Here is a 22,812-nt window from a genome sequence, read left to right as displayed (position 1 = left end):
TTTTGTGCAAATGGTTGGGGAAATCGGTTCGCTTTGGTTCTGACCATACTGATGGTAAGCTTCTGTCTTTGGACAGAGATAGCTGATTAGAACTGACTGTTGCGGCGAGCGCTTGTTAAAGCCTAATTGTTTGAAAATTGTCCTCCTTTGTTCAGCTGGATTGTTGTTCCAGTCCAGGTCAAAAGTTCATTTGACTCGAACAGTTTACTTGTTTGGGGTTAAACTAGTGCCACATACAGTATATTAATGTGGTGTATTATTCATCTTCTTTTTTTCTTTTTGTTTAATACACAATCCTATATTAACAACCTCTGTCAGAAGTGTCTGGCTGGGTGGTTAGAGATGTAGCTATAAACTGGTCACGACTGGGAGCAGAACTGCTATCACCTGTGCTCCTGCTGTAGCAACACACCATTCATCTCTGGCAGGATTACACACACACACACACACACACACACACACACACACACACACACACACAGACCAACTCCATGCTGTAAAGGAACATTGTGCCTGTTTCTCCTGTGATCTTTTATCAACTCCTCTCTGTCCTCCTCTCTCTCTTTCTCCTTGTATTGCTCCTTCTTCCTCCCCCCTTCACTCTCATATCTACAAAAGCTCGATTACAGCAAGGGGGGGGGGGGGGGGGGGGGTGGTTGTTTGTTTCCATAGCCCCAGTTGGGTTGATAAAGCAGAGTTTCTTACCCTGAAGAGTGAGCTCGCAGGCCTTCAGCTCTGCAGTGTCTGCCTGATCTCTGACTGCCCAAGTCCTGCCCAAACTCTGGCAGTGACCCAGAGCTCTGGGTATGTACTGGGTATGTGCTGGGTATGTACTGGGTATGTGCTGGGTATGTACTGGGTATGTACTGGGTATGTACTGGGTATGTGCTGGGTATGTACTGTCACTTCCAGCCCTTGATTTTTATTTTAATTAATGGGCATCTCACTTACCTCATAGATGAATTGTGGTGGAGGTAGAGATGTTGGTGGTGGAGGGGGGATCCCTCTCGCTCAGGTTCTCTAGTGAGGTGCGCGTATCCCTGGGTGTGCTCTCCTCTGTGCTCTCCTCCCCTGTGCTCTCCCTTTACTGTGTAGGAACATGCTGTGTAGCATGTTCCAGGCTGTGGAAGGAGAGAACCGGCTGTGTGTTTGCAGATGTCTGCACCTTCTAAGGTTAAGCCAAAGTTAGCTTCTGGAAGAACGTATGCGTGGTCAGGAGAGGAAGCCGTGAGCTCTGCAGGCCGCAGCCCTATTCGCAGCCCTATGCGTTTTATTTACGGAAGAAACGGAGTCTCTCTGTTTATTCGTGCAGAGGTCTGGGAGGATTCTGATGGTGAAATAAATGTGCACCTGCTAGAATGGAAGGTAATTGGGCCCCGGCTCTCTCTTCGGCGCTGAAGGACACAGCCCGAGGAGGAACCTGCCGCACATCCACAACGTTGTGCATTTCCCACCGTGTTTTTAAATAGCAGGTTCTCCTGTACGTCTGTCAGTCACCCGCCGTCATTACACCACTGTCCATAAAAGATTGTACCAATCGGCAATCTTCCACATTGTGAACATAGTGTTGTAACTATCAAATTGGGAATGAACTGTGGCTCACGGCGTAGATTCGTACATATTTGCAGCAAAAGTGTGGAGAATGTACTCTGCTCCTCAAACCTGAGCCGTTATGAGCCTGGAGTGGTTGAGTGTGGGTGTGATGTTCACCGCCCAGACTACTGAGATGAGCTTATGTAACAGCAGGTATAACCCAGGCTAAAAATAGTAACGATAACGTTACCTCAAACAAAAATTACATTTGTGAAGCAGTGAACACGCCGGTTTCTGTCGGCAATTAAATAAGAAACTGTGTGAGTCGATAAGAAGAAGATGAATCTCCATCTTCATATTCCTTAGTAAACTGAGTTTGGAGAAGGGATTGGCTTTGAGTCTGGAGATCCATCAGGCCCCTCAGGTCTCATGCTCTCGCTCTACCGCTGGTCTATTGATATTCTCTCTCTCTCTCTCTCCCTCCCTCTGTCCCTCTCTCCTATTACCCACTCCTGCCCAGACAGCACTGGAGGTGTGTGTGTGTGTGTGTGTGTGTGTGTGCGCGCGGCCCTAAAGACGTCCACCCTGTGTTCACATGTGGAGGATATGGTGCAGGTGTGTGTGTGTGTGTGTGTGTGTGTGTGTGTGTGTGTGTGTGTGTGTGTGTGTGATGGTGTTAGCTGGGCTATTTGCTGCCTTTACGAACCTATTGGCCACATTATACAGTGAAAAATCATTTTCTTTTTTCTTTTGTCTCGTCCCATGTGAAATGAAGGCAATACATGAAATACATACATGAAATGAGTCCATACATACACGCGCACATTAACCCAATAAGTCTTATACGCTTTGCAATTCTGGATGTTTAAAAACTTGTGTATGTGCAGTCTTTTAAAGAGACATATATTCTAAAACACAATGTTGTCTGCCTCTAAAAGAGCAAACGTATATACCAGTAAAGGTCTATAAACGTCTACAGTTAGTCGTGTAATGTTAGTCGTGACTGCAGGGCCTGAAACTGTTGTGATCATCTCTGGCTTTGAACTGCCTAAATGAGTTTCTCAATAGTTGGTGCTGTCAAGTTAAAACTAGTCCTGGCTGGCATCTCTACTCCACAGTCTTCCTTTGAAAGCAGCTGCAGAATGTGTGTGCTCACGGTTGTCTGGCTGTGTGAAAGAGGTGCTGTCAGGAGGTGGAGAAACCTCTCTGCCGTCGTCTGTCACGGCCCTCGAGGAACGTTCCTCAGCCATGTTGCTCCTCTCCACTTTCCCCAGAGTGTGTCGTCTTGAGCTCCCTCTCTCTCCCCTGCTCACACTTCCCCCGCCGACTGTCTCTCCCTCTTTCCTCTGTTCTGTTGCAGTGACGAGAGGTTTTCGGTGATGAGCGGGGGCGTCCTTCGCATCCACAACCTGACTGTGGAGGACGGCGGGATCTACAGCTGTCTGGCGGACAACGGCAACGACAGCGTGGAGATGCAGGCGAAGCTCACCGTTCTGGGTACGCGTCCTCGCCACGCGTGCCATGCCTGTGATGCCTTCGGGGCGTGCCCTTTGACCTCTGACACGCGCGCTGCTTTGAAAGTGATGCTTTCTTTTTGCTTGTTTACCCCACCCACCTCCCCGCCGGCTCTTCTTGTGCTGGTGTCTAATCTTTCACAGCTTTAAGGGATTCACAGTTTTCATCACAAGCATTTTCAGAAAGTCTTTCATCATACCCAGGCAGCTGATGGTAGACCCAAGCCTTGGGAATGTGGGGTCACTGTGACCCTGTGGTCCACAGAGAGGGGCTGGATCAGTGGGACAGTGTTTGTGAGAACTGGGGTCAGCCTTTCATCCATGTTCTCCATGCTGCTTGGTAAAGACCTGCTTGTGCAGTAACAGGTAGATTGCCGGACTAGGCTGAGGAACGTAACGGTTTAATAAGGACACTGTGTGAGTCAGACGTTTCATCCTGGCTGCCTCTAAAACCAGAAGATACCACAGAGGCAGAGACGATGAAAGTCACAATGGAAGTGAAGGCGTCATGTGGCAGGGAAATGGAGAAGTGAATGAGAGTGACTCGCCCTGCCCTCCTGTAGCGTGCGTGCGTCTGCCTCTCCCTGGTTTGAGGTATGATGTTTTTCCTATTTTGTACGACCCTTCCTGCAGGTCAGGGAGATCTACATCTCCCGGGACTCGCTTCTGATGATATTTTCCTGCTCTTTTTTTTTTTTTCCTGGGCTTTTTTTTTTGTCCCTCTATTATAAAGACTGACGCACGGCTGGATCTGTTTGCGTGTGCGCCACGGAAACCGCATCCCCAGGAGAAACGGCGCATGTGATTGGGCCACTGCCTGGAAGAAACGAGCCTTTGGTGTCCGCCTCTCTCAGAGACAAAAGGCCCTGCAGACGTGCGGGAGCTGTGCGTGCGCATGACAACAAAAACCCCCGCAGGAACTGTAAATCACTCAGAGCGCCAGTGATTACCTACATTAATCAAGACAAACGTGTGCTTTAGCATGAAGTCTTAGTCCCGCATCCCACGTCCTGTTGTGGCACTGTGGGATCTGAACGCTGTGCACGGAGCTCTCTGAGGCCACTCCGTGCCCCGGGGGCAATAGGGACTGTTTTTCCGCTGCTAGCGTTAGCTGTTAGGCGGTTAGACTGTTAGGCAGGGGGGACCTCCGACTACAGTCCGATTACCTTCTCGTAGAGGCCGTAATTGTGATCACGCTTAATATAAGAGCAGTGCTGAAGATGGTCTCTACTTTCAGAGGCGAGTCACACCGGTGGTCAGCTGTGGACTTATATGAGCACTCAACCTTTAGTTGAGTAGAACAGTACCCTCATTAAACCATGTGAAGGTGTCACTTTGAAGGCCATCTACTACAGGGTGCGTGCGTGCTCTCGTTGCTCTTCAACGAGAGCGATTCTATTTCTTTTTTTGCTTCAGTCAAAAGATTTTGGTGTTTTAGCCACAAAATGATGAGTGTCTTTGCAGCTGGGATGGCCATTCTGAGGGGATAAAACAGTGCAGTTCTTTAAGTAGCTAACTTTAGATAAGCACTAAACTGTGGAGTGTTTCCTTCTTTTATATCGTACTCAGCAAAGTGCTGGTGTGTGCTATTAACATTTAAAAGTCTGCTGAAGTCTTGGGTGGTCGTTTCTGAGCTAATAAAGGCCATCATTCACGTGAAGCACTTCCTCTTTTATGAGACGTGGTTGCTAGATCAGATGGAAATGCCCTTCACATTCCTTAATATGGGTTTCGGTTAAATTAAAAAATTCTGCCCGTAGACGAAAATCTTTTGCCCAGATGCATAAAGTGTGTGCGTGCCCACTGACAGAATGTAGGTACCGTCATCTATAACCCTGTCGTCATCTTCTCTATCTGTAAACTCCACTTTGTGTAAGAGGAACATTTTAGTTGTGTTCCTTTGCCTCTGAGCGCTGGGGGAGCACCACCTTTACTCCGTCCACCCTCTCAACTCCACCTTTACCCCCCCCCCCCCCAAACCTGACCTTGCACTTCCACTGTGATCAGATGGTGTCGTGTCATTTCTCCCTGTTAAATGCTCCACTCCATGGCTTCTTTATGTTGCCACACTCATTTGCCCACTATCAGCTGACCCTTCCAGGCCTCAGAGCAGATAACTCATCCACAAGGCAAAGCTCAGAGGCCTGGCACCCTGGCCCTGACCCTGCAGCAGGACAGGGTCAGTTTTAGTGCCCGTCAGTGTATTACCATCACTGTCACCATTCATGTTCATTTCAAAAGAGTCTAATGCCAGTCCTGGTTGTCCTAGAAGGTAATTGGATTTACTGATATTTTCTTTTATATCTATGAAATATATGTCTGCTTCTACATAATGACGATAATTTCCTATTGTTTGTTTATTGTCGGATAGGCGAGCCCACCAGTTGGTTGTAGCTCTCTACAGCTCTCTGTCTTTTGGACTCAAACTGATTCAAACCCCATTTTCCTTCTTCCAGTTCCTCCTCGGTTCTTGAAGAAACCCTCAAACATCTACGCCCATGAGGCTATGGATATCATTTTCGAGTGTAATGTCACGGGCTCCCCTGCCCCCACAGTGAAGTGGGTGAAGAACGGTGATGCAGTCATACCCAGCGACTACTTCAAAATAGTGGTGAGTCTCTGCTCAGAGACTAGACTAGACTAGAAGACTAGACTGGACAGAACAGTTCCACTCCCTCTAAACCTGCCAATCTTGTGACTTATGTGATTGGTTTGATCTATCAGCCATTTATTGACCATTGTTCATTAAATATGTGCATGATTAGCTTGTGTGTAAAAGGGTACTGTGTGTGTGTGTGTGTGTGTGTGTGTGTGTGTGTGTGTGGTAAGGTCCTAGAACATGAGTCACAGGACCTTCTCAGACGTCCTTCAGGCAGCCGTTGCTGGACGCCTTATGCGGTTTTGATTGAGTACTCTTTAACACTCGCCATTGTATTGTCCATTTTCTGTGGCAGAATCAGCATGACCTGCAGGTGCTTGGCTTGGTGAAGTCTGATGAGGGCTTTTACCAGTGTCTGGCGGAGAACGAGGCTGGGAATGTACAGGCCAGCGCCCAACTGATCATCCTAGAACTGGGTAAGGTCTCATTGGCTCACCGTGTCCTGTGCCCCAGCCCATTACCCCGCCCTGCCCCATTACCCCGCCCTCTTCACCACACAGTGACTGTGTGGCATCTCTGAGACCGGCAGCGTTTACTGCTGATGGTGGTGTGGCCTCCATGTCTTGGTCCCAGCCAGTGAGCTAAGCGGTTATGAGGGACAGGCTACAATGGTTTTACGAGTGGCACTGGTTTTGCCAATCATGACTGGATCATCAGAACTGCTGAATTCACGTCAGCCGGTTGTTTCTTGAGTGTTCTTGGTGGAGTCAGCACACTCGGGCAGATTCGCATGCAGGTACACATTTCGTTTTTCACGCTTTGAAGAACACACAGGAGATGCGTCTCTCTCCGTTACACACACACACACACACACACACACACACACACACACACACACACACACACACACACACACACACACACGTGCCTCCCCTTCCCTGTCTCCTTGAGTGTGTCGCGTGGCACAGGCCCCCACTCTCTGCGTCTCTGCCGACGTGTCGTGCGAGCACGTGCGAGCACTTGTGAGCACATGTTCTCACGCTTCTGGTGCACACGGGAGGTGCGAGTGGCGCTGCATTGATTGTGGTGTGTGTGAAATCTGCTCCTCACTGCTGTCTGCACCGCCTGGTTCATTAACACTGTCTGTAGATTCATTTACACTGTGTGTGTGTGTGTGCGTGCGTGTGTGTGTGTGGGCTGTGAGAAGTGGGAATCACTAGCTTTGTGCTAGTATTACCTGCAAACGTTTTAAAGCAAGCCGCCACCAACACAATCATAGCGCTCTCTGTACAATGCTGCAAGTACTGTGTAGTATATTTGAACCTTAGAGTTTTAGGGTCCAGCTGAGAAAGTCCTTGCAGTGTTTATATGCCCCCACACCCCCTCCACTAATGCTCCGCTCCACTGGTGCGCGCCCCAAAGCAGACAGACACAGTGTGAGGAACGGCTCTCTTTGGGCACCTATTGTTTTGTCACTTGCTGCAGTAGCAGTACAGGGAGCCAAAGCAAGCCCAGCTACGAGCTACTTCATCACTCCTGCTTGTTGGTGTGTGGAGACGGCCGAGGCTAGACGGCCCGCTGGAGCAGGACGCAGGACGCTCAAGGCCCTGAAACGCCTCGTCCCCATCTTCAGATCCTCCCACGGCTCAGCTCCTCAGCTGCACTGCCACTCTAAAGGTCCTGAAAGGCCTTCTCAGTGTGTCCCGGAGAGGCTGGCAATAAACGTTAGAAGATATGGAAATGAGATGTTGCAAGCGCCACTCAGAAATCACTCAGGGCTAAATTTTATTTCCTCTTTTTTGTTTATTTTTTTTTTTTTTGCTGGTGAAAGTGTATTTATTCAGACCCAATCACCCACATGTCATGAACACTGTGCTAGCCAGATGCTACTTCACCATGCAGTAGGACCTCCAGACTGCAGTTGTGAGGGCAAATGGTCTGTGTCATGACATCTAGATTATGTGGACCTCATGTTGACCGTTGAAGCTAAAGGTACATTCCAGTCAGCTTAGTGGTCTACACAAGGAATTTCGCCCCTTTAAGGGAGATTCCAAACTGTAGGGAGTGAAAACTGTGCAGGTTTGTAGTGTGGATAAGAATTAATCACTGTGCACTAGTGGATAACAGTTTATTGCTATGCAGGAAGTTGACACCCGTCAAAGTGCATCCATCAATCACTGCGTGTCTCGTCAAGATCTTTTGGTGATTTGGAGGTGCTGGCTGGCTGGCTGGCTGATTATCGGAGAGCAACATATAAATTGAAGTGTGTCACCTGTGAAAGTTCACTGAGTGCTGTTAATATTGCTGTTATACATTTTGTTTAAAACTTTCAGTGCTCTGTAAGCCCCCTGTTTCCAAGTTTCCAAATCAACCAGAAAATGAATCTCAATTACCCAGTTGGCTTATGATAGTTATCTTGAAGTAAATAATTGTATTTAAGGTGCAAAACAGTGTAATCTAACATAGAGCACAGTCTAGCCCGTTATCAAACAAGGCTGTCAAGAGAATCTACATGGGTCACATGTGTTCTGTGTGATGATATTGCCTTTCAAATGAAGGGATTTCATTTACTGTAGTTCCCTTGACCAACACCATATGATTAGTGTGTAGGGAGTACAAAGGCAGTGCGTAGGGACCCTGTGGAATGGAACGCGACTCTAGTGTAATGTGCAGCTAAGTGTACGTCTTCTTTTCTGTGATTGGAGGCTGTGAGAATGTTTTGTAAGGTTAATAGGAATCTTTGGCTCTATTCAGATGGCTAGCACCTAGTTAACGTACGTGTGTGTGTGTGTGTGTGTGTGTGTGTGTGTGTGTGTGTGTGTGTGTGTGTGCGTGTGCGTGTGTGAACAGTTGCCTCGTGCTGAGATGACTACAAGGTGTGAAAGCGCTATTTTTCACTTCTCCAGCTGGGCTGACACCATAACTTAAACCTCAATTACAGAAAGCAATAGCGATTTTGCATCACACTCTCTCTCCCTACCTCATGTGCTCATTCAATAATTTCACTGGCATTGGTGGATTAAACACATCTGAATATTAAATATCTTCAAATGTTTTGTGTGTGTGTGTGTGTGTGTGTGTGTGTGGCATGAGTACTCAGTGTTGGGTTTCCTTGGGTATCCTGAAGATTACAGGGGGTAGAAACACTGCCCTCACACTCCCCTACCCCAGATTGGCTTTGTCTCTCTGCCTGCTCGTGTCTTGCAGAGGTAGTGATTCCGCTGCCTGCGTCAATGAGCAATCAGGTGTGGTTGAGGTTTTGAATCGGTGCTGATGAGCTGGTCTGTCCTGCAGGGATGTTGAGGGCGTGGGGGGGGGGGGTAGAGCCTGTTTGCTCAGAGAGCTGAGCGCTCGACTCGGCCAGATAAGCTCTCCCACGTGGGCAGAATGCAAAGCGGAGCGGGACCCAGCAGCGCGGGGTCGGAGTGACGCGGGTGAAAGGCGTGGGTTATCCAGGCTGGGTGGGGCCACGCCCCCTGAACAAACACAGCCGTGCCAAGAGAGACCCATTTGCACCTCTCCATCAGCACCGTCAGGAAGTGCTGCCCACACCAGGCACTGTGCCTCTCTCTACTCCACCCTAATCAGTCATTTTTTCCTGCGTGCCAGGCCCTGGATGGTGTCGTCTCGCTGTTTACCGCCGCTCCACCCGAGCTGTGCCGCAGACGGGGGCTCCAGGGTCACTCATGCTCGGCCCGGCGCCCCCTGGTCTTCCCCCGGGGGTTCTGACGCTGTGGTGAACTGCTGTCCAGACCTCTTACTTTCCAGGATCTGGGTTCTTTCTGTCACAGAGCTGCACACGGCCTGCCTAGGTCCAGCGATGTTTAACCAGCTCTCATATTACCAGTATCGTCATAAGCAGCGGCGTATTTCATACATTTCTGAGTCAGAGGATTACTCTTAAGATCAATGGTGTCATCTCACTATTCCCTGAAAGGGAACTGTGGCGTTATGTCAGCCCTTGTGTGAGGTCTGGATCGTATGACCTCATTTTACAACTCAGGATTAATCCTTAGTTGTAATATGAGTGAGATCACCATGGGATCCAGTAATACTGTTACTGCCAGTGGTGGTACTCCGTTGCTTTTTCCTGATGAGGTGTATAGGGCAGCGGCCGAGCTGAACAGCCCTGACAGGTGTGGAGAAGCCGTACTGCGGCCTGGTCTCGCCGTACCCTCCGCACCCTGAGGCACCATGTTTAGATTTCAAAGTCCAGGAGCTCTGCGATAGATATCACAAGAGTATGAAGTGTCAGAACTCGTGAAGGGTGAAATAATCTTGCCTGTACTGTGGAGCAAACCCTTAAAACGTGGTTTTCGATAAAATATTGTCCTTTCAATCTCTCTCTCTCTCTCTCTCTCACTCTGTCACTGTCTGTCTGTCTTTGCATTTGTGTGTGCGTGCGTGTGTGTGCGCGCGCGCGCGTGTGTGTGTGTGTGTGCGTGCGTGCTGATTAAATGCATTGTGGTATGAGTTCATGGAGAATCAGTCATCATAAACCAGGGCTCACAGTCTTCTCACCAGGCATTGCTGGCAATGTACACGGTACATTTCTTCCCCCATTGTAATTTTAACACACATCTAATAATAACTGGGAATACTACGCCAGCGTCGCTGCCCAAGCTGTTGCTCCCTTCCTGAATGCTGTCCATCTTTCTTTTAAAGAGCAGCATTAATGCCCCCCTGCAGTGGCAGGCCTGTGTGTTTATAGGCCCTCTGGCGTTATCTGTAGGGTGTGGCTCCGCCCCGACTCCACAAGGCCCTCCCACCCCACGGAGCCGTTAACAAACACAGCTAGTGGTGTTAAAGGGGGGTGGGAATCGGTGGAGCAGGGCTGCTACGTGGGCGGTCCCGTCCGGCTGGGCTTATCTTTGGGTCTCTGCTTTGCCCAGTATGGCCTAGTGTCTCTCCCCTGCTGTCATGTGACGTGGTTTGGGAGAGTGGGGTTCTGGGAAAGAGTGACCCGGACGACACAGCAGGAGTCGGCTCAGGCCCACCTGACGGGCTGTTCTGTACTTTTCCTGAGGATGTTGTACATTTAACCAGCATCATGGGGCAGTTTATATTACAGCCTGTTGGAAACTGAGGAATTGTCATTATGGTTGTGACTCTTGGCGTCTGGGCGCGCCGGCCTGTTTTAATATGCAGTCTTTATCTCACTTAATCTGCTTTAAGATCGTGCATCGTTAAAAAAGACGTTCACCCACAAGCTTTTACCCACCAGCTCACTGGAAGCAGCCCAAGGCTTGGATATGAAAGGCCTCTTTGAACCGATGATTGGTTAAACAGGACCGATCCAGAAGCCGGACGACCACAGTCGCACGTGAGCGGGGGCAGAACGAACCCAGCCTAGCCGGGCCGAACCACAGGGTCGCGTACGTCACGGCTCACGTGGGACTTTAGATCGTCTGTGGAGATGCTTTAGAGAAGTGCAGCACCTTCCTAACTGTTTTCCCATAACTCAAATCACTTTAAGGGTTTTGCTGGAGCCACAGGCCTCCCTCACCCCCGAGCGACCCCGGCCTCACGCACCCCAGCCAGCCCTCAGCAGACGTCAGCGTGGATGCGGTCGGCCGCTGGGCCCGTCGAGCACGCGGCGAGCGGCTCTGCTCCCAGGGGGCTCGGCGCTGGCAGCAGACGGCACCGCCCTGCCAAGCCCGCTGGGCTGGCAGCCGTCTGGCCTGGCGGAGCTGCTGCTCCAAATGTCTGTCTGTGCGGTGAGACGAGGCCCGGGCGAAGACCGGCCCCCTGGCGCTCTCCCTGGACGCACGCACGCACTCTCCGCCTTTCAGCCCCCCCCGGCCTCACTTCAGTCTGGCTCGTTACATCCCGCTCTGTTCTACTCTGTTCCATTTTGAATTCACTTCCTCAGCTGTATGATACAGAACTTGACACACTGGGCGCAGTGGCACGTCAGTGCTGTGGTCCGGACATGAGTGCCCCCCCCACCCCTCCCTCCACCCTCCACTGGCTGCCGTGCGAAGCTGGCCAGTGAGGTGGCTATTATCTGCCCCTCCGGCTGGGCCCAAGCCCGAACCTGCACAAATGAACGTAATGAATTGCCTGGAGTGTTCACCGTGGGAGGGGCTACACTGCGTGGCACCTCCCAGCTCCTAAATAGGCTGATGGGCATTCGGCGAGTGGCCAGCAGAAGCACAGGCGTCTGGTTGAGCTTTACCGAGCGCTGATGGGTGTAGCGCCCTCACACACATCCAGGCAAAGGCCAGAGGACCAGAGGAGTGAAGGTCCACCCCCCGCCCGTCTTCAAAGGGCTGGAATCAGATTAGCACTCCTAGCATCAGATTTTCACGGCCATAATTTTGGGAGAAAATAAAACGGAAGCTCCAGCAAGCCCAGCCTGTTATGATTCAGATTTCACCTTCACTCAAAGCTTTTAGTCCTGCCGTTTAGAAATGCAACACAAAATAATCAGGTAGTGTTGCACTCAAATGAATTTATTTGAGAGATAAGCAGTACTCAATGTCAGCAACAGATGGGAAGCCGTAATTAGCTTTGTGCTGACGGATGTGAGATTCGTTAATGACGTTTCATCTCCTCGGTGCTGGCCTTGGCTTTAGCCTGTGTATCGTCTTGCATGCTAGCATCCAGCATATCCATCGCTGGTGCTCTCACTCCATTGTAAATTTGGTGGTTTTCTTTTATGTCTTTTACATAGTGGAATGTGTTTGGACTTTTTTTGTGTTTGTGTGTGTCAATTTTATTATTTTCTTTTGTTTTTCCTGTTTTTCTCGCCCTCCTTTCCTCCCCCCCACCTCCCTATCTTTATTTTACCCTCCCTGTCTCCTCCATCTTGCCCCCTCCCACCTGTGAAACAACAGACGTTGCCCTCCCCACGTCTGCTGTCCCCTCACTGACCAGTGCCACTACTGACCATGTAGCCTCCGGCCAGGGCGAGCGCACAGGCCCCGCCCCCACGGCCCCCAGGGACCTCATGGCATCACTGGTCTCCACACGCTTCATCAAGCTGACCTGGCGTCTACCGGCAGAGGTGCATGGAGAGAACCTCACCTACTCGGTGTTCTACAGCCTCGACGGCTCCAGCAGGTAGGTCCATGTTCTAACGCCCCTTCGTGCATTGCCGAAGAGCTTCACAGGAGCCAGTCCAGAATCTTGTGATGAGATGCCTTCACTTCTCAGTTTGAAGCGAGGCGTCCCGTAACCTTTTCACGCCTGCGCGTTCTGCCTCAACAGGGAGCGCGTGGAGAACACCACGGCCCCGGGAGAGATGCAGGTCACCGTTCAGAACCTCGTTCCTGACACCAAGTACACCTTCAGGGTGGTGGCGTCCAACAGAAACGGCCTGGGTGAAAGCTCGGCCCCCCTCACTGTGGCCACCCAGCCTGAAGGTAGGACATGAACGCAAACACTGCCGTAGTCCCGCGGGCCCCCCCACATCTCAGCGCGGCCTGCAGAAGCTGGGCCAAGCCTGTGGTAGGCCCACCCGATCCTGCCCATCGGAGCCAAACAGGACCCGTTTGTGTGGAGTCCAAGTTTGCTTGTGTGTTTACTCCGACCAAACTGAGCAGAATACTAAAAGTGAGGCGAGCACACCCAGGGTGGGGATTGCAGTGACCTTCGCACTGAAGCGTTCTCTGTCTGAGCTCACCATTCGGACAGCCGGCCCGGCATGTGTGCGAGAACGCTGAGTATTTAGACAGCTCCACCGTTGACCTGGCTGGTATCGAAGAGTGACGTGTTGCGTTTTTGGGTGATTTAGCTTGTATGAGGTATGTATGCTGTGAGGACACACTGAGATGTGTGGGGTACCCAGGTATGGATGGCTGGTATACGTGGGCCTCTCCTCACACCCTGTTATGGGTTCATGCACGTGCTAGCATGGTAAATGCTAGCCGTTCGCTGGTACTAAACACCACATATTCAACACAAAGACTGAATTTTGCTCGCCTGTCGACTTTAAACAACGGCAACAAATGGTGTTGCTTCTATGTCGTCACGCCTACACCTTTTTGGGAGACTTTTCTCTTTGAACACCAGTCGTAGACTACAAAACACGTTTGCGTAGTGATTGAGAGAGGAAATCTCTTCTGGAGCCTCGCTGTGCATCAGGCATGGCGGATTTTGTGCCTCTTTGCGTGCGAGATTGTCATTACTCAAAGGTGCCTGCTGTGCAGGAAGGAAGTGTGTCATCTCACGCCTCAGTACACTGTAAAGTTTCAGGATTGAGAAAAACAAGCAGTCGAACAAAAGAGGCATGAGGCAGAACTAGAACTGTCAGTCAGAAGTTTGGCGGGAGACGCACCCTTTTGAAGCGTCTGACTCTGCGCTGTCTGCGCTGAGTGTGATGTGAGCTCGGAGCGCTCCCGGTGAGAGAGTCTGGACGGTCACGAGGAAGAGCGTGTGGACCGTCCTTTGCCAGACGTGAGGGCTGTAATTGGAAAAACCATGTTTCGCCCACAACTGACATGCAATAGTGTTTCTGTAACTTCTCTTTCAGATCTCTCGAAGGGCCGTGGATGCCGTGGCGGTTATGGCTGAGCTGATGGGACGGGGGGAGAGTGTGTGAAATTATATTCTAAAAGCAATGTTCCCTCGTCTGGTCATTCCAGTGCAGGTACCGGGTCCTGCCCCCAACCTACAGGCAGTGTCCATCACTCCCACCTCAGTCACGCTCACCTGGGAGAGACCGCTCACTGGCAACGGGGAGATCCACACGTATAAGCTTTACTACAACGAGAAGGGTCTGGATATGGAACAGGTGGGGGCGAGGAACTGTGTTTGGGTTTGTGTCCTTAGCCCTTACCTTAGTGATCCTGTGGGTCAATCCTTCGTGTGAAATGCATGTTTCTGGAAAGGCTTCTTTCGCTGACCTGATTTCCACTCATTTGGTTTGTGTTTCTCAGGATATAGATGTTGCAGGCCTGTCCTACACGATGACAGGGCTGAAGAAGTTCACAGAGTACAGTTTCAGAGTTGTGGCTTACAACAAGCATGGTCCCGGGGTGTCCACCGAAGACCTGCTCGTCCAGACGCTCTCTGATGGTAGGCACCCCTGTCCTGTTATGGACCTTGTAGTGGTAGTGTTAAATGAGAAAAGGATTCCTCGTCTGTCTCTGTGTCTCCTTTAATGGTTGCTTTATTATCGTACTGTAGAATCATTCAATTAAAAAACAAGTGTGCACATGAAATCTGGTGTTTACTGCTCAGAGTCTTCTCTGGCCCAAAGAGAAGGTGAGATGGGGTTGTCACTATAGGAGTGTGGCAGGTGGTGTTCCATAACTTTGGGGAAAAAATGAAATGTGAGAACAGGGGAGTGGAGACGGTTTAATGAAGAACAACCCACAGTAAATGACAAGCCGATACTGAACACATTCGCGCACTCCTCTCTCACACACTTGCTCATTTTCTCCATGTCTCTGCTCCTCCCTTGCACACACTGTCATTTTCTTTCTTATTCTTTTTCTTAAACACACACACACACACACACACACTCACACACAAAGCAACCCAGTAGTTTTTCATTTGCAGTAGTACCTGTTAATGTCTCTTCAGGGAATATGATTCCCAAAGTGTAATTTAGAAAGATGACAGAATCCAAAATAAACTCTCACTACGACTGAACAGGATTCGTAAACAAGCCCTCCGCATGAGTCCAGACATTTAGTTACCGAGGAAACAAATAGCTGGGCATCCACGATGATGTTTTCCTAAAACCATCTGGCCATCTTTGTTTTTACAGTACCCAGCGCTGCGCCACAGAACGTCTCACTTGAAGTCCAGAACTCGAGGGTAAGTACCAGGATGTATGCAGGACTTACAGAAGCAAAACAATGAATGATTTAAAATACATTTGGAAAAGTATTATTTGAATCCGGTTTTACTTTTATGAGCAAATTAGTATAGACGGCATATGCAAATGCTGGTTCCTCATTTACCAAATGTAGTAATGTGTTGGGACAGACCTCAGGTAACTCTAATGGCCATCCTGCTACTGCCTTCATTTCTAATATGTTTTTGGGATCCGTTCGCGCACAGCTCATTGATTCCTTCACACTCTGAATTGTACACCTAGCTTGCTTGTTATTTCTCCTTGGCGTTTTTAAGGCGAGCATTTTTAAGTTGCCTAAAGATGCATATTTCTCATATGTTTATACATATGTCTCATATGTATGTCCTAAAATGCGTTTTTAAGTGAGAAGAACTATAGCTTTGAAGATGAGAAGAGGAGCAGCTGCTACATGTTCAGATTTCTAGAATATTCTGCCCAGAGCTGAGCTGCGGAGGGCCGAGTCGTAATCCTCCACAGATACGGAGCGATTCGCAGAGCGTGAAAGAGGACAGCCGATAAAATGGCATGTGTTGTCCTGCGGTGTACGCCTCCTGAGGATTTCACTTAGGCCGTTCGGACGGGCCGGCCTCTCGGCACCTTTAGAGGAGCAGTTTCGTGCGACTGCATATCGTTCTTATCTTTGGATCGTTTGTTTCCTGATTTCCCTCTGTATGCAAATCACGGCACTGGGTCTGCATGGGTAATGTCTGATATGTCTGGAATGATAATGTGCGGTTGCTAAGCAGTGCCATACAGAGGTAAGTGGGAGAGTGGCCCATACCTGCACATGTCCTTAGCGTGCCGCAGTGAAACCACGCCACTGGAGATGAAACACCAGGATGAAGCACGTGTACCACTGCTAACTTGATCTCCTAAGGCAGAGGCCAGGAACAGACTATGATGGGTTATGTTTGACTTAACATCAGCCTTGTTCTCTGCTGGGCTCTCTCCTCGGTTTGATACCCCAGAGCATCATGGTCCGGTGGCAACCCCCGCCTCCCGGCACCTTGAACGGGGAGCTGACGGCCTATAAGATACGCTACAAGAAGAGTGGGCGGAGGGGAGAGGCTACTGAGCTCGTGACCACCCAGCTTTACCACCTCATAGATGGTGAGTCGGGTTGTTTCTGTTTGTTTGTGCACGTTTCTTTACCACTTCGATACTTGCTTCCTGTGCCCTCTCACGAGAATAAACAGTTAATCCCATCACCCGAAAGCCCCTGCCAGCTGCCCAACGGCCTGTGATTCAGTGTGGTCGACCTTGCAGCTGTAAATCCAGAGGCGGGAAGCCGTAGCACAAATCCATCACTAAAGAGCAGGAGCAACTATCTCATCATTTATCATTTATGTGCCGAGCGTGGAGTGAGCTGGGGCGTAGCGAGAGCAGGGCGGGGCTGACGGGGCTGCGTTTCGCCGTAGGTCTGGACAGAGGAACCGAGTACTCGCTGCGGCTGTCGGCCAGCACGGCCAACGGCACGGGCCCCGCCAGCGAATGGCTCGCCGCCGAGACCTTCCAGAGCGACTTGGACGGTAAGAGAGCAGCGGGGACGCCTCGCGGGATCAGGGGAGGGTCAAGAGCGCCCGGCGGCCGAGGCGCGGTCCAGAAGCGGTCGCTCTCTAAAAGCGTCGCGGGAGACGTGTGCCTCCGTTCCGCTTGAGCGGCGGCGTCTCTGTCCCGGTAGATGTTGGAGGGGGGGAAGCTGCCGTTATTGATCACTGCGCGGGCTCGTCTGGTGTGGAGGAGGACTGGGAGATAAGAGAGTAGGAAGTTATTAAACACAGATCAAACGGGAGCACACAGATAGACTGTAGCGCATCAATACTGAATGCCTTGTTGAATAATGCAGCTCTTCATCTGTGTTCTGGAGACGTCTCTCCAGCCCAGCCCAGCCCAGAGAGGGCTGGCCGCCCCAGCCGTGGCCTTTCTCCGAGCGCTGAGGGCAGTCGAGCCACTAGGTCCTTCTGATGAATCTTTTAATTAAGGGATGGTGGCCAACACCTTATTGCAGCACAGATGTGTTATATAGGCAACATGTCTGCGTACCAAAATTGCGATATGACGAAACTACATGTAAAGCCTGCTGAGGGTTGTGGGTTGAAGGTTGTGTGCTCGTCACGCTGTGTGAGTGTGTGTGATTGGGTGGAATACTCAGACAGTGGGATGAAAGCCTCGTCGAGAACTCACACTCCATGCGGTAGAAACAGCCTCAGATCACATTGATGAATGCTGTATAATCCTAAATCTAACTGAGTCTCGCTATAGTCACTTACATATCACATTCAGCCTTTGTGTTTATTGTGTGGAAGATTTTATATTGGGTAGTTGTAGCTGTGTGCATTGGGTAGTTTTTGCTAGACGTATTGTGGCACTGCGACATCTTTCAAAGAGAAGTATCTTCCCTCTTGGTCAGCTGGTCCGTGTTCTGCTGGTCCGTGTTGTTCTCGTGTTCTGCCTCTTTGTTTATTGTGTTGGGTCTGTTCTTGGTTCTGTACACCCCCGTGCTGTATACGGGAAGTGAGAGTTAAAGACTCATAGAATCACGCGAGGGCAATTGCTCGGCATTAGGGCCGAGTGCTGGCACCGAAAGCTTTCGCTGCTATTAAAGATGACATTCCGTGCCGCTCTGTTTGAAGTGCAGCTGCGTTACATCCAGTTTTCGTGGCAGTTGATCTCCCTGGTTGGGTTCTGTGTGGCTGAATGATTTCAGCATGCTGTTGAAGGAGTCGGGGTTTGGGGGGTTTCGTCCCTGCTCTGTTGTTCAGAGACAGGCAGAAGCAGCGAGGACAGATAGCCCCGAGTGTTTGGGCCGATTAGGGCAGCTAAGATGGATTAAGAAGTGCGCACTCTCATTCGCATCAACACAGCCCTTGTGAGCCAGAGCATACAACAGAGTTCTGCAGCTCTGGGTTTGTTTGCTTTTTTCCCCTCACGAACACGTCCGTGGCTGTTGAAGCACTGACAAGAAACCGTCGCTTGAAACAGCACTGCGAGCTGGCTTAGATGTAAACTAATTAATTAGTTTAATATCTCCAAACCCAATGGGTTTTCAAGGAAAGTTCTGGCTCCATGTTCTCTGTAAAAAAAAGAAGCAGGGCTGCAGATCCACTCAGAGGCGTGGAGTTAAGCTCGCCGGCAGAAATGGCTCTGTAATATAAGCCTTTCTTTTAACTTGTGCCAGAAATAAACGAGGATCTTTTTTTGTTGTTTTTTGTCACTTGCCCTTTTCTTCTGTGATTATGAAGGAGAGATCCAGAATAGGAGTTTCCCACCTCCATTCTGGGTTTGAAGTTGCGTCTCTCTCACAAGGGAGAGTCGTGCTGGGTTAAGGGGACCTCGCTGCTGCCTGATCTGGGATCAGTTCCAGGACCCTGAATTGGAGACCTTGCTCAGCTCCGCCTTTATTAGAGCTGACTTCTAAAGCATGCGTCTTGGTTTTACCCGTTTATTAGCAACCGAATGCAAAACAGACTGTGTCCGCACGTGCGTGCGAACGTGTCTGCGTATATCTATGTGCACTAATGTTAGGCGTGCGTGCGTGTGTGTTTTGCAGAGACTCAGGTGCCTGGAATGCCCAGTTCGTTGCACGTGCGGCCCCTCGTGAACAGCATCGTGGTGAGCTGGACTCCACCGGAGAACCAAGACATCGTGGTGAGGGGCTACAGCATTGCCTATGGCATAGGGAGCCCTCACGCGCAGACCATCAAAGTCGACTACAAACAGCGCTACTACAGCATCGACAACCTGGGTAAGGCGCTGTCCACGTGTGCAGTGGCTTTGCTCATTTTGTTCTCTTCTGGGTTGTTTTCCTCTTTCCTCCATCCTGAGATGATGCGAGGGAGGTGTGGCTCCTCATTCATAACCTTTCACCATTCAGCTCTGAAACATTGCAGGGAACCTGATGGGAGTTTGGGAGGGAAGTGTGCGAGCATGCTGGGTATTGTGTGTGTGTGTATGCTGGGTAGTGTGTGTGTGTGTGTGTGTGTGTATGCTGGGTAGTGTGTGTGTGTGTGTGTGTGTGTATGCTGGGTAGTGTGTGTGTGTGTGTGTGTGTGAGAGAGCATGCTGGGTTGTGTGTGTGTGTATGTGTGTGTGAGAGAGAGAGTGAGAGAGTGAGAGAGTGAGAGAGAGAGAGAGAGAGAGAGAGAGAGAGAGAGAGAGAGAGAGAGAGAGAAAGCACATGCTGGATACTGTGTGTGCGTGCTTGTATGAGATTTCCTGGTGCGTGCCTTTCCAGATCCCAGCTCCCACTATGTGATCACGCTGAAGGCCTTCAACAACATGGGTGAGGGGATACCTGTGTACGAGAGCGCCATCACCAGGTCACAGTCAGGTATTTACCCATCCACATATCAAGACCTGCGTAATCATGGACTCCTATACTATAACAAATTCAAGTCGGTGCACAAGTCGGTGTCTGGTGCTCTGTTGTTTTAAAAAGACTCGACAAGCTTTTTTCCCCCATTTGTTTCACAAAGTTCTCATACTGCCTCGTTTTATTAATGCTAAGAAAATGTGTGGCTTGTACGGCTTCATCCTGCAGGTTGTTTCCATCTCCCATATCCGATATCCACTCTGTCTGAGGTGATATCCTCAGGGGTGATATCAGTGCTGGATTCACACGACATCTCTATATATTTTCTTAACTGCCCCGAAGTATTAAATTGCCTGAGGATGTGCTGCTGCCTTTTGCTTATCTGCAGTCTGGTTTAGTGCATGTCTAAACACTTTAGCACATTTTGCTACACACCCAGAACCCAGAGCCCCCTCATTTCTAAAGTGTCTGAGTAAAGAGAGTTTGAGAGAGCTTCACTGCCCCAGCACTGCAGTGCCCCACCCCTCCACCCAGAGGAGGTGTTGGGGTGGTGGAGTGTGTGCCCCCATCCCCTAGGTCCAACCCACTACACGCTCCGGAGCCACACAGCCGACCGGCATGGCTAACTCTGGCACGCAGCCAATATGTGGAGCCTCTTTAGGGCAAAATTGCGGCCCACAGAACCAGATGGAGGACCCATAGATCTGTGCGCCCAGCGCGTCATATTGCTGTGAGCTATGAACAGAATTACTACAGAAGACGAGGAGACACAGATAGTTGTAATACATAGATATTTTTGGAATAGCCGTGGATGTGGTTGTGATGGTGCAATGTTGATCTGTGTACATCAGCCATGTACGGGCTGTTCTCTACACTTTACTGCGAGATGCTTTTTGGACCCAGTCCGCTTTTTAAGATGCATAACCATCCCCGTGGGTACAGCGATTCCTGAGCGGTGATTTAATCTGTGATTCTTGTATTTGTTTCTTGAATATATTGCAAATTCTAAATAATAAAAATGCTAATATTCTCTGCTCTAATAGTATCTCTCTTTCTCTTTGCCCTCTTCGCCCCTACCCTGTTTCTCCGCTCCCTCATTTCCACACATCATTCCCTTTATCCTCACCCCCCCCCTCTTCTGTTTACCGTTGCTTTTCTTGGTTCATTGTCCGTTTCATGCTTTGTGTTTGCCGTCACCTGAAACCCTGTTGACTGCTGCCAGATCCCATAGACCCAGAGATTGATTTGTTTGAACTCTTCCACCATCCCCCCCACACCCCAGCACCCGACCCCTCCCCCATGCTCCCCCCTGTGGGTGTGCAAGCCTCAGTCATCGACCACGATGCCATCAAGGTCTCCTGGGCCGATAACTCGCTGCCCAAGAACCAGAAGATCACCGACTCCAGATACTACACCATCCGCTGGAAGACCAACATACCCGCTAACACCAAGTACAAGGTGCCAGAGTGGTTGTGTTCACACACAGGAATGGATGGCTGCGCTTTGTGTGTGTGTGTGTGTGTGTGTGTGTGTGTGTGTGGTTGTTGGGAGTTGCGTTTAAAATTCATTGAAATAACACCCTCATAGTCCATGAATCGATGTTGGTTTTCATGTGCTTGACTGTGGTGGGTTCCCTGCAGAACACGTTTGCTTTCTTTAGCTCTGTTGACTCAATCATTCATGCCAATCTGTTTTGCAAATGCATACAGCGCCTCCAAGTGGAAAATATTGAAACTGCATTTCAGTGGCTATTTTCCACTAATGGTACTTTTCTGTTTATAGCAGTGATGATGTTTCACTTGTGTGAAGCTCTAACTAGGGCTGAGCATTTTTAGAAGTGATGAGTCGTCTTTCTGGATGACGTCAAGCGCGGTATGGTTGTGCCTTCAGGTTGCGAATGCCACCACTCTGACGCACACAGTGAACAACCTGAAGGCCAACACGCTGTACGAGTTCTCCGTCATGGTGACCAAGGGGAGGCGGAGTAGCACCTGGAGTATGACCGCTCACGGCACCACCTTCGAGACTCGTGAGAGCCGTGCCCAGCCAGAGCGCGAGCACACACACACACACACACACACACACAGTGGCAAACAAGGGTATCCACACCTCCAGCTAGGCTGTGTATGTCTCTGTGTCCCCAGTCCCCACCTCTGCTCCCAAAGACGTGACGGTTGTGAGTAAGGAGGGTCGCCCACGCACCATCAACATCAACTGGCAGCCGCCGTCAGAGGCCAACGGCAAAATCACAGGTACCTCACGCATTCTGGTGCATCACAAACATGGCCGGGGCTGTGGAGCGTGGCCATGGCATCGGAGACCCTCGGGCCCAGTGCGAGGGGGCGAAACCGACCACAAAATGTTTGATCGCGAAACACGATTAAAACGATTCGCTTAGTACCATATCAGCATTGAATTTCTCTGGGCGAAGCTGACATTGTGTAATAAGAATCTAAAAGTTATGAAGATACACAAATATGTGGTATAATAGCATTGTGTGTGAGAGGAGTATCTATGTTCCAGTACACACACATAATTGGAGGATCTATTGAATGTAGTTATGCATGGTAAACAGCAGATTTCTTGTACAATGTGCTTGGATTATAAACACAGCCAGTAGCAAAAGTCACGGTCATTGTGCTAGTGCTATAAAGTGCAAATCACTTGGTAAACACTATAGATCACCACTTTCTAAATAGTAAAACTTAATAGGTAGTAGCTTCATAGACAGGGAAACAAATGTTAGCTCTTAGTAGTTTTTGCTGTGTGCGTCGGGTAGGTTTTTTGGGGTAGTCTTTTTGTACTTTGTTTCAGATATTCGTAGGTCATTACTTTAAGAAGTGAGGCAGCAGATCTGGCTGTGCTGTTTGTGTCTCATCAAGACTAAAGCTTGTATGCTGAAGAGTTTGTGTGCTTCTCTGCCATACGATAGTTCACTATCACACTTTCATGAGGAAAGTAATAGTGATGAGAAGCTACCGGGCATGGAGAAGACGGATCTTACCAAGAAACCAAATAATAGAGGGCACAGAGATGGGAGAAAAGG

General features: G+C 49.8%; 1 protein-coding gene across 1 annotated transcript in view; it reads left to right on the top strand.

The window, feature by feature from the left end:
- The window catches only part of LOC143492580 (neogenin-like), a gene marked incomplete at its 5' end in the record, with an annotated part of 43,631 nt that overhangs the window by 9,536 nt on the left and 11,283 nt on the right, over positions 1 to 22,812 (top strand). The window contains 15 exons of the mRNA XM_076990925.1: positions 2,894 to 3,030; positions 5,504 to 5,658; positions 6,002 to 6,122; positions 12,486 to 12,711; positions 12,859 to 13,013; positions 14,235 to 14,383; positions 14,529 to 14,667; positions 15,365 to 15,414; positions 16,423 to 16,564; positions 16,873 to 16,983; positions 19,005 to 19,199; positions 19,689 to 19,784; positions 20,989 to 21,224; positions 21,657 to 21,795; positions 21,911 to 22,018. Of these exons, the coding sequence (XP_076847040.1) occupies positions 2,894 to 3,030; positions 5,504 to 5,658; positions 6,002 to 6,122; positions 12,486 to 12,711; positions 12,859 to 13,013; positions 14,235 to 14,383; positions 14,529 to 14,667; positions 15,365 to 15,414; positions 16,423 to 16,564; positions 16,873 to 16,983; positions 19,005 to 19,199; positions 19,689 to 19,784; positions 20,989 to 21,224; positions 21,657 to 21,795; positions 21,911 to 22,018 (2,159 nt within the window). The remainder of the gene's footprint in view (positions 1 to 2,893; positions 3,031 to 5,503; positions 5,659 to 6,001; positions 6,123 to 12,485; positions 12,712 to 12,858; positions 13,014 to 14,234; positions 14,384 to 14,528; positions 14,668 to 15,364; positions 15,415 to 16,422; positions 16,565 to 16,872; positions 16,984 to 19,004; positions 19,200 to 19,688; positions 19,785 to 20,988; positions 21,225 to 21,656; positions 21,796 to 21,910; positions 22,019 to 22,812) is intronic.

The sequence above is a fragment of the Brachyhypopomus gauderio genome, unplaced genomic scaffold (assembly GCF_052324685.1).
Source record: "Brachyhypopomus gauderio isolate BG-103 unplaced genomic scaffold, BGAUD_0.2 sc79, whole genome shotgun sequence".
Taxonomy (NCBI): domain Eukaryota; kingdom Metazoa; phylum Chordata; class Actinopteri; order Gymnotiformes; family Hypopomidae; genus Brachyhypopomus; species Brachyhypopomus gauderio.
This window is presented reverse-complemented; position numbering and strand designations above follow the sequence as displayed.